Consider the following 12432-nt stretch of genomic DNA (forward strand, 5'->3'; position numbering starts at 1 on the left):
CCTCTTCTAGTGCAATCGTTAGTGCATCGTTAGCGCTTCTTACTGCAAAAACCGCTAACGTTAGTGCTTCATTAGTGTAGGAGTTATAAAGAAAAAACATTTGGGAGGGCCAAGTTCACGCTGCCCCCCTTCAAGCATTAACGATAAAATTAGTACCATTCGTTAGTGCATCGTTAATGCTTCTAGAAAACACTTATAGTTTCGTTAGTGCTTAAATATTACTGTGGTTATGACTTATTACATGTCACGAAACTCCCATAAGAAATGCATGGGGAATTTTTCATTGCGTCGAATTACCGCCGAATACAAAAGCACTAATGAATTCTTGTAGTGCAATCCTTAGTGCATCGTTAGTGCTTCTTAGTGCACCAACCCTAACATTAGTGCTTCATTAGTACAGGAACTACAAGTAAAAAACACTTTGGGCCTAGCGTGAACTTGGCCCCCCCACTTTGAGCACTAACGAAAAGATTAGTGCCATTCGTTAGTATATCGTTAGTGCTTCCAGAAAATACTAATAGTTTCGTTAGTGCTTCATTATTAGTGTAGATATAGCCAATTGTAAGTCACGAAACTCCCATAAGAAATGCATGGGGAATTTTTCATTGCGTTAAATTACCGCCGAATACAAAAGCACTAATGAATTCTTGTAGTGCAATCCTTACCCAGATAGCATGTAAGCTTAAATCAAGGGTCGCTTTCCCTTGATTTTGGCTTAGCAATGTACAGTTGATGCGACAAGCGACAATCAACGTTTATTTTAGCTTGTTTTTAACTTGAAAAGAAGCTTGAATGCGACAAGCGACAATCAACGTTTATTTTAGCTTGTTTTTAACTTGAAAAGAAGCTTGAATTTATCAATTTTCTACTAAGCCTATTTCAAGCTTGATTCAAAACGCTTGACGTTTGTCGATTGTTTAGCAAATGGAGCCATCTGTAGGATTGGTGAGTAGTCTGAGATTTGGCGCTTGATTTCTTCCAAAAGGTAAACAAAGGTAAGCTATGTGTATGAAATGTAATAGTAAGCCCTACTTTAGTTTTAGTTACAAAATAAAAAGGTGATTTTTATTTTAGACTAGTGCGCTGAGCGCTTTTAGGATAGTATTACTTTTCAAATATGGATGGAATTTTATGTTTATACCTTTTATGTTGTTTTCTTTTTTTTAAAGTGTGTTCATCCGTATAATGTATACCATATTTAGCCATTGGATTCTTTAAAGTCAGTGATGGCTCTTGACAATTAGCATCAGGATAGGCGCCCGAAGGGGAGGGGGTGGGGCCCGGGCCCGGGCCCCCTTTGGGTTACGAAAATGTATACGTAATATAGGAAATCATGTATATTAAATACCAGGCGTAATATAGCAACCATGGAGATGGGCCCCTCCCTAGAAAATTTTCCTCGGGCACCCCTGAATATCAGTACAAAAATTAGAGCGTTAACTTCAGCAGACGGCTTTATCATATTAAAAATTTATAGGTGGAATACTTGATAACTGTTAAGGCATTGCTTTAGCAGACGGCTGTACCATATTTATATCGATTTTATGGTCATTTTTCACTAGATTTGAGATAATACTGTTACATATAGAGAATTTTGGAACTTGGGGGCCAAAATCAGGTAAAACCACCGTGTTTACAGCAGAAATGAGTTGGTGTTACGTAACCGTAATTACTAACATAACTAACCAAACCTAACCTAAATCATCAAAAACAGAAAATATAGGAAGAAAGTACGAATTCAGGTAAAATCACCATGTAAAAATTATTGCGGATATTTTATGTATTTTTCCACTTTCCTCGTTTATGTGCATGTCCTCCGTCGCTGACACGCCTGCTCTCTACGGACGCATCCCCTCGCTCCGCTCGGGACTCCCAGCTACACTCCTGCCCTGACTCGGTTAGATGGCATTTGTGCTTTTTTTTGTGGCCACCTAGCACAAGTTGGTTCGTGGTTTATGCACTAGCTTCTCATTTAGTGGATATTCTACAAAAAGGAACCGGGAAATGCAATGTGTGAACATTTGGTAGAACCATCTCCTCGAGTAATGCCCAAGTATCTTAACCCAGCCTAACCTAAACTAACCCAAACTAACTTAACCTACCTAAACCATAAAAAAAATACAAAATATATACCAAGAAAGTACAAAATTTAAGCAAAATATTGCCACCCCCAGTTCAAAAAATATGCCGTTACATAACACTTTACGTAGCATAGCTGAGCGAACGAAGGGGAATAGATGCCCCGCAGGGCTCTTTTTTTCCCCCTACTTTTTAAGTTACACGCGTTTGGCATTGCAACCATTGCAGACGGTCATTTTCCAAAGCTTCATATGTACTTACTGCCATCTCATTCCTTGCTTGTATTCGTCTGCCTACCGCCTTGTCAATTAGATCCACCATAACATACTTAATTTTCCATTTCGTAGGATTCTATATAACAGATACGATTTATTAAGTCTAAACACATTAAAATAATTTATTTAATTAGGTAGAGCCATCTGCTAAAGTTAACCCCATATTAATAATGAAGGTAGTTAAATGATAATGTAAGTGTTTTAAACTCAATAAATTGTATGTGCAAATGAGTATACATGGGAAAGTAAGTATGTTATGGTGGAGCTATTTGCCAGGGCGGAAGGCGGTTGAATACAAGCAAGGAACGAAATGACAGTATTTGTATGTTAAGTTTTGGAAAATGACAGTCTACAATGGCTGCAATGCCAATCGTGTGTAACTTAAAAGATAAGGGGTAAAAACGAGTCCTACAGGGCTTCTAATCCCCTCCGCTCGCTCAGCTGTGGTTCGTGAAGTGTTTGTAAAGTAGTGCCTCAAATTTAGTTAAAAAATCAACAAAATCGATTTAAATTTGGAGAGCCGTCCGCTAAAGTAATGAAAATTACGTTTTATCTCTACAATCGAGGAGAAAACTGCTTTGAATTAATACATTGCCTAAGCTTTCTTGTTTTAGCTTTCACCGATACACTAAAAATTTTAACTGATGTGGCTTCCCCAAGAATCGGTACGGATGATATTTAAATGCAGCAAGCAAGCCTGGACATTTCACTCATTTTAGAATGCATCATGCTTATCTTTCGTTCCTTATGTTCTTCCATATTTATTCGGAGGTTGGGGGCAAAATTGAAGAATATAAATACTTATGTCCGACTTTATTTAGTAACAATTACTTATTCTAAGGTATACTTCATCAATCTTAGATTAAGTGATATCACTCATTTCATCGCTTTACAATAAGAGCAAGGAAAGGTTCGATCGGGTATGGACTTTTGGGTTTACGGTAAAAGAACGATGAATTTCGAAAAATTACTTATTAGATATTAATAATAATTCAAAATGGATTATTACGCGAAAATAAGTTGGCATATTAGTTTGAAATTTGTTAGGTAAGAAGTCGAGGGTGTAAGTTTGAAGAAAACTAGGTTTTTCGTTGCTTACATTTTTATCTTTTTATCCTCTAAAAACAGTAACTTCTGTCTCTTAATTGATTTTAGTGCTTTTGTTTACTTTTTTTTCTATCAGGTGAATGAAGTCTGGATCTAAAATCTCAGAAAAATATTTGCAATCTGAACGGATGTAATAAAGAAATAACGCTATTTTTCAGGATTGGCCAAAAACGTGTTTTTTTTAACTTTTTTTCACTTAAACCGGAATGTTTGCTTTACACCAGTTTTTTTTTTTTTTTTTTTTTTTGTTTAAATACGTTTACCTTAGATTAAAGTGGAGTAACCGTTGCCCCCTTTTTTAAGAGTAAAGGTAATTTGAGGCTGATGATTCGATTGAACAGGGTCGCAACCTCGAGAAATGAACGCAACTCGCTCAAACTAGAGGTCATAGGTCAACTAGTTCTGCAAATGATTTGCCATTACATCATAAATTATTCAGCAGTCTACTCCTTCAGCATTGGTTAAGCTTGAATTTTCCTTGTCGGAGGCATGATAGTCCACAAGTTGAGTGGGGGTTGGATTCGTGAAAAATACTTTTTTAACTTGTCTCTTTAATTGTGATTTTATTTTATCAAGTTTGGAGTTCCCGCCGAACTGCCTGTAGTGCGCTGCCACACTAGCGGACGGTCAACAAAACTTTTCCACAGAAGCTGATTAAGTGTCTAAATTTATAACATTGGAAAGTAGATCGACGAAACAGAGATTTCCATTAGGTTTGACTGTTGTTAATAATAATAATAATAAAAAGTTTTATTTAGAAAGATAGTATGAATGGTCCAGAACTATTAGTCACTTCCTGTATTGATTAGCAAATTAAATTAAGCCTATATTTCTGACTGACTAAATTAGATCTTCTGTACTATATAGTCTTTTAAAATTGTCCATTGATTTAATGTGTATAACTATAGAGTGATTCCATTTTGCAGTTCTTTCCCTTTTGGTTCTTAAGTGGCTCCTAAAATATTCACAAGTATGCAAGATCACTGCAACGTATTTCTATCAGTTGACCTCCGTGGATGATGGGTCTGTGGATTTATCGCTTTTGTTATCAAGGGATTCTGGTTTCGAGTTCAAATATCTCTCGAGTGCAAACTGAGTAGTGGTTCGGATCTCACTTTAAGCTGTAGGTCCCGTTCTTCATAACCCCGCTGTTATGTCCTTAACCATAGAAAGACGAAGGTGGGTCAAATTTGCCCGCACTTTCTTTTTCTCTTTGCCCGAACAAATTAATTTTACAACGTTTGAATTTTTTTGTATTTTCTTCTGTAATCTAAACTTAAATTTAGTTTTATTAGAAAGCACATTATTGTGGTAGGTTTTTTTTTTTTTTTTTTTTTTTTTTTTTTTTAGCGCAGGAGACTAAGTACATTTTTCTTAGCAACTCAGAAATGTTAAGAGGAGTACAGTTTTACTTTGAAAGGATCATGTAAACTTATCTATTCTTTGAATGGATGACTAAATTAACATAATCTAGTTTTATACATTGAGCAAACGTAATACTCTCAGGTTTAGTATAGTAACTTGTCTACACAGGCTAATGTATTTCAAGCTACTTCATGTCTGCTAACCAAATGCGGTAGTAGTCTGTATTGGGACTTAATATTTCCTATTAAAATAAAATTTCACAAGTCTTAAAATAATTTTACAACTCACATTTATTAGTAGCAGTCATTAAATAACTTTAAAATACATTAGTAGAGTTAAAATTGGAATTTACAACCACGAGCAAAATTGACCCTCCTTAGTCTTTCACGTGACCAATTATAGTTTAGTCTTCCTAGGGTTAATGTTAAGATACACGGATGACTAATGATAGTGAATGATTATGAAGGAATTAGTGGCGTGAGAACGGGAAAACTCTCACGAATATGATATTGTCCATCATAAACTCATGAGGCCGGAGATTGAACCAAAGATCCGTCGCACCAAAAGGCAACGTTCTACCTCTGAGCAATCAACCCTTTCCTTCCGCAGTGCTGATGAATGACGTCATACTCTAATGACCTGGTCATAATTCTGCAACATAGTGGTCTTCTACACACGTCTTCCTAATTGTTCCCCACTTTTCCCCCCAAGATTTCTGATTAAATGAACAGCAAACTCATATTTAAATAAAATCTTTGAGTTTTGTCCCACGGTTATGCGGGGCAGCCTAAAGGAGACGGTGATGATGAGAATGAATTAAATAATGGATTGAAGAAAGTGGAGGGGAACGGTAGAACCCTGAGAAAATCTACGCACACGGTGTTTGTCCACCACAAACGTACACCCATGTCCAAAATTATTGTCGCATGTCTATAAATATGTTGTTGTAGGAATAAAATTTGATAACGAATTCGCCCTGTATTTCTTATAATGTTGGTATGTGCATAATCGGCAAAGACATGTATGTGGCAAATTTCATGTCTAAAGAGCAGTAAATAAGAACAATAAAACGAAAATAAAACTTTCTTGTCCATTTGTTTTACTCATTCTAATTTACGTGCTTATAATTCTTTCCCTATAAAATTTTCCACAAGAAGACAGTTATAGATATGCGACAATCATTTTGAACATGAATGTACATTTAATTGTTTCAATGGTTTGTGAAATAATATATTTTCTAGTTATATTAACACCTTCAAAACAATATTTCCTAAAATTTATTGCAGATATCAGAATGGTATTTGGCCAAATGCAATCTACTTTAGCTGACCTTAGTGAAAGAGTATCTTCCGTCGAGATGAAGGTCGACACACTTCTAAGTAATGGTGTGAGTGTGAAAGCAGAGTCCATAAACGAAGAATCCGAACTTCTTGGCCTTCTGCCTCTGCGAACGTTCAATGATTTTCAAACATTTGAGAGAAAGCTTGAAGAACCTAACTTCGGAAAGAAATATGTAAGTATCCTATCAAAACTGTACAAGTTGTGAAGCAGGTTTCAAATCTTTGTTATATCTTTTAATTTACGTCTTTTTGGAACATCTCTCTTTTGACTAAATGTTAGCATCAACTCCATTTTTGCCAATTTAGCCATTATCATGTGCATTAGCTATGGACTATAATTTTGGTCAACTTGCCATTCATACTTGCTAATATAGTCATTTAGGCGGCAATTAAATCTTTTGCAGTCAATTTTTTTTTTTTTTAGAAAATATGAAAAACCTAAAAAAAAAGTAGTTTATCTTGGTATTTTTCTAATTCTTTTGTTTACAACAGCACTTACATTGTCACAGTAAATTAGATATCTTTTATCAGTCTCACCTATCCGTCACGGTAAATTGGGATTCCTGGATCTGGTTTCTCCATAGTCAATTTGTTTGATTAGTTTCTAGTGTATTTTTAGTTTGGGTGGAGTTTTTCTTGTTGAGATGCGTGCATGTGCATGTATATATTTTTGTGATAGATCAATAGTGTTATCAAGCCATACCCAGCATTAGAAGTTGAAAATAATTCAAGAGATTTTATTACTTCTAGTCAATGAAGGAACAAATTGTATTGTGAAACTGTTTGATTTGAAGATATCAAAAGATAAATAATATTAGAACATCTTTGTAAACTAGTAGACTTAAAGTACCAAATATTTAGTTGCTTTATTCCTAAATTCTGTTACCTATAAGTTAAGGTAAGTTGAGCCATTTTTAGCTAGTTTTTGTGCGTCATTTAGCTATTTTCTGACACTACTTGTTGGCAGCACTGATTAACCCACTGTTACTTGTTACTTTTGGAAGTGTATGTAATTTCCATATACATACACACACACAAACACACACACACACACACACACACACATATATATATATATATATATATATATATATATATATATATAGTATTTTTTTCTAATTCAAACGGACAATGGTCCTTTTAAATAACCGCTATTCCGATATAAAGCTGAAAGTTACCAAATAAATCCCAGGCAAACAGTTTTTGTTAGTCACGTAGCCCATTTGATACGGCCTTCCGTGAAACTCAGAACCCCACGCCTTTTTTTTTTCACACTTCACATTACGGTATCTAAAAATTAATCTAGTTTCATTCATGCTTTGTTTTTTTTCCACTGGTAGAAAAACATAACAATACGGACCCTTATATATATTGTTTTTCTTTTTGATTTCAGCATGCATTAGATCTAAATACTTTCCTTTCTTTCAGGTAAAAGTATTACTGTCAATTGGTGGTAAGGATTTTAAAAGGTTTCGCTCACAATGCAATAAGAAGAACTTTGTGCGACAAACTCGCAATGGAATTCTCCTACTCTGGCAGGAAACCAAGGATCATGAAGCAAAAAAGCACACCTTTGGGTCCAACCAAATGTACAATAAGATCAACAGTAAGTTGATTTGAAAAGTTGTACTGAAATATTTAACTTCATTTATTTATTTATGCTAGTAACCATACAAAATTCCAGTTTGCTAATTATTATCTTACTTCTCTCGTACTGGACGTGTGTTCTCATATTAGTATGTCCCAAGCAATCAGAAGTAATTCTTCAAGAATAAAGTATGCTTTGAGTACTTTAGGATTCTTTTACTGTCAAGTAGTAAAATATGTAAATGTGTTCACCCTTACTGGGTGAATATAACATCTGTGTAGAATGTATAGGAAATTCAATAACTGATCCAACACTCTATGTTGTAAACAAAGCTTTACTGGCAAAGTACATATTTAAACAAATCTTTGCTTTGAAAAGCATTCAAAAAGAATTTGTAAGGTGTACGGAAAATCTAAAACCAAATAAAATTCCAAGGTAGGAATGATTCCAGGGCTAAATAAAGTCAATAGTGTCAACGAATTTAAATTGAAGTACAGTGTAGGAATCACTACTGTGAAGTATAATTTTGCACCAGACTTTTCGTGTATACCTGTAAATTTGATACTGTCTACCACACGAATATAACTTTGTTGGGTTGGCAACACTGTTAGTCTGGTAGTATTACATAGTATGCCAAAGTGTCTCCCCTGCCGATATTTTAAAGGTGCAAAATTTCAGAGCTCTTTGTCTAACACTGGAACGCAGATAAAACACTAGAAGAACATAGCTTTCGAAGTTACCATAATTCCAGTATAAAAAGAGAAAAGTTGCAGGCTTTCAAGACGGCGAATAGTCAAACTTTCGTCTTTCTGTCGTCTTCATCTTTCAATTTATCGTGACAACGAAGGTAGCCAAAACCTAATGTGTTTTTTGTAGTGTTATTTAAGGTGACTTTAAACGTTGACTCAAAACCATATCACCACTAAGGGCACCGGGAGAAAGTCTTGTTACATTTGTATCGAAAAATGTAACTTTTCCATTATATAATATACCAAAAGTGTGGTGGAAGATAACTTTCTATAGTACCCTTACATAAAAATCACAAAATAGGGGCCTAGCTTAGGTGACTTGAAAAATAATATAGGAATTAGTTTCAGCTCTAGGTATCCATGTTTAGAAACCATACCATAATTCCGTAAAGCTATTTAAGAGGGAAATTTATTTCAAATGACAGTTTTTTTTTAAAGAATAAAAATCGCTAGTATTTGCTTGAAATTCTATCTTTCTTTTCAGCTGCTGTTCGTAAGATGTACACCGTCGCAACAGAAGAAACGGTGAAGGAAGTATTGGGTGTTTGGCTGCAGCAGGCGGAGCCTAGACTACTGCGTAGGTAAGTATAGTTTTACCTATTTTCCTTACAATCACGAGAGAGATTGGAAAGTTCTTACCATCACTAAATAAGCTAGGGATCTGCAACTTAGTCCATGGACGCGTTCTTCTCTACATACACGTTTTGTATTCACTACATTTCTCACATCTATAGGTCACTAGATCAATATCATATGCATAGAATTCTGTGGATTTGGAGGAAAATGAGATTTACAGCGTTTCAATGCCTCTTACTTTCCCGGACCCCAAGATATGAACATCTTATTATAATAATTGTAATCCTTCCCTTTTTCTTCCTTTTAGGATATGTATCATAAAACGCTTTTGTAATAATTTTAAATGAGAAGTTACTTCCATATTTCAAATCTTAAAAGATTTAGAGATATCGACATTTTATTAGAATAATTGTAATCCCCACCTTTTTTTTCTCCTCTCCACATCGTTTCTTTCCCTTTTTACTAGCATGTCAAAAAAGAAAAAAAAAGACCGAAACACGTGGCAAAGTATTTTAAATGAGAAATGGAAATACTGAACTTCAAATCTCTCACCTTAAGGGATTAAATACTTTACTATAATAATTATAATCCCCATCCATTTTTCTTTCCACCCCCCTTTCTTACCTCCGAGGCATATTTCGAAAGCGCTTAAATTCTTATCTACTTATTTTAAATAATATGAAAATACCAAATTTCATGTTTCAAACCTTCATAAATTCAGAGATTTCGACATCTTATAATAATTGTAATCCTCACTCCTTTTCTTTCTCACCTTTTCTTTTTCTTTTTTTCCTTTGTACTAAAATATCAAAAAGCGCTTAAATATGTCAAATTATTTGAAATGAGACATCCGAATATCAAATTTCAAGTCTGTAACCTTAAGGAATTCGGAGATATGGTCATATTTTAAAAATACGTCCCACACCTATTTTCCTCCCCTTCCTGTCGAGTTTGCAAAAATCCTTCCTTAGTGGTATCCTACGTAACAAATCCCATGTACTGTCCATATTTAACTTGTCTATCTTAAGCGATTTGGCCTGTGCAAAGATCTGTCGGTCACTCAATCACTTAGGTCTTTGTATTTTATATAGCGAGATGAGTTCATTTTTACGCACTCATGTATTAGTACACAGTGAAATGAGATGAAACGTTTACCTTGCATGTATTTATTATTTTATTATCCCTTATAATTTAGCAACTTGCCTGTTACTTTCCTCGGAGGATGGAAATTTTAACTAAAATCGAGATTCATTACTGTTTACATTTTTATTTTCTTGTCTTCTGGAAGAAAGTACCTCTGTTAATTTTATTTTTTGACTACTCCTATCTGCTGAATGATTTTTTTTTTAAGAATAACTTTTATTCCTTGATTAATTTTGGTGTTGATTACTTGTTTTCTATACTGCAGGAAATTTCATTTTTTGAAAACTGCGATGTCAGAGTAATAGAGAGATAGGCACTTACTGTTATATTTGCCTTCTAAAAACATTTCCTACCTGCTGCATGAAAAACAGAAAGCAACTAACCTATTTTTTTCTTGACTAATTTTAGTGTTATTTTACATCTTTTCTATCTACTGAACGAACTCATCTCATGAGAGAAAAACTACAATACCACCCTCTTTCTTGATTGATTAGAGTTAATTACTTCTTTTCTATACTAAATGAAACCATCTTACATTCTGGAAAACTCTGCAATGCCATTGTAATAGAGAAATATGCGATTGCAGTATCTTCCAGACGATAAGATTATTTCGTTTAGTATAGAAACAAGCAATAAAGTACTATAATTAATTAAGATACAGATGGTATTGTAGGTTTTTTTTCCTTCTCAGAAGATACGGTTTCATTCAGGAGATAGAAAAGAAGTAAAATAACATCAAAACTAATCAAGAACAATGCACATTTTCAGCTAGGAAATTAAAAAAAAAAAAAAAACTTTACTGAAAATTTACTGGCACTACAACATTGAAATAGGTAAAGTGAATAAATACCATGCAGTGGTACCAGTGATGAAACGAGTAACATACTTCGTGACTCGTGATCCCGAAGTAGTCAGATCCCTGACCCTGTATGACCCAGACAGATTCGTGCGATCCCGAGACGACTTAATATCAGACTGTGGGAGAGTATGTTGTAATTGTAACAAACGCGATTCTTTCCTTTCAAGTGTTTCTTATGAGTGATCGTCAAAATTTAATCAAATAAGGCTGTAAAACGTAAAATGTAAAATATAAGGGATGCCGCTAAACCGAAAGAGTGTTTGGGTAATGTTTGTGTATAGTAGTGTTTAAAATTACTTTATTAATTTTCAGTATGGGAAGATGAATTATATTGTATTTGACATAGTCAAGACACTTTGAATAAGAAGTGTCACACTACAAATCTAAATCTGAATAGGTGAGCTCGATTAGGGAATATTAATTCACTATAAAAAATTCTACCGTAATGCTATAGAGATCATATTTGGAGTGCTTCCAAGCCATGGATCACCAGATCTGAGAAACGAGTGCCAGACTCTGTTGCCTTGTGTGGCACTTACTTCAAAGAATAATAATGTATTTTAATGAAAGCGTATTTATAAGGTAAGCAATATGAATGTTTTCTTTTAACTGTGCAATCAATTACATGTTTTTCAGTACGTATTTATGATCGTTATTTTGCAGAGAACGAAGAAATTCAAAACCTGTAGTGGAAGGTCACACCGTTGAAGTTGAGGAACCCAATTAAGGAAATAAGTTAGAAATAATACAAAATATGTAAATAAGTTCAATAAATAACATTGTAATACAAGCTGATTGTTTTCATGGAACCTTATATCAGTTATTGCGTAGAATGTAGGGATAATTTATTTCAATTATGTAGCAGCAGGATGCGAAATCATAACAGTTATGATCGGGGAGAGATAGGAGTAAATAAATAAGTAAAAAAAAATTGCACTGGAAAGTTTTGAAATGAAGATTTCATATATTGAACATCCAAAATTATTGATATATGTAAGGTTAGGGATAATGCTTATCCACTAGGTTGTCCACTAACTGCACAGATTTACTGTAAATAGTTTGTATACTTCTGACAGTGTCGATGTCACCTCATCTCTCCAGTAAATTATTGAGGATGAATTTTCTTCCAACATTTTGAAGTATAGGAATGGCCATCCTCAGTATTTCGCACCCTGTGTAGCAGTGGTTCTAGGATTTAATTTATATTTCTTTCTTTCCTGAAAGCTGATAATTTAAAAGTTTGCTTAGCCCTTGACGTTTGTCTAGTGGTGTACGTCTTTGGTGCGCCTAGGGTCGTGGTCGATTCCCAGTGGAAGACCTTACAAACACTGAACGCATTACTGTTCGGATT

The 12432-nt window shown here is 34.4% G+C and overlaps 1 protein-coding gene across 1 annotated transcript; it reads left to right on the forward strand.

Moving 5' to 3' along the window:
• Positions 1–6112: 6112 nt before the first annotated feature.
• Positions 6113–11871, forward strand: LOC145690427 (uncharacterized). Its single transcript, XM_081765292.1, has 4 exons — positions 6113–6339; positions 7595–7772; positions 8988–9084; positions 11745–11871. The coding sequence occupies exons 1-4, from the start codon at positions 6121–6123 to the stop codon at positions 11806–11808; spliced, it is 558 nt and encodes a 185-aa protein (XP_081621418.1). The 5' UTR covers positions 6113–6120; the 3' UTR covers positions 11809–11871.
• Positions 11872–12432: the final 561 nt, after the last annotated feature.

The sequence above is a fragment of the Thermobia domestica genome, chromosome 7 (genome assembly GCF_964235325.1).
Source record: "Thermobia domestica chromosome 7, izTheDome1.hap1.1, whole genome shotgun sequence".
NCBI classification, from domain to species: domain Eukaryota; kingdom Metazoa; phylum Arthropoda; class Insecta; order Zygentoma; family Lepismatidae; genus Thermobia; species Thermobia domestica.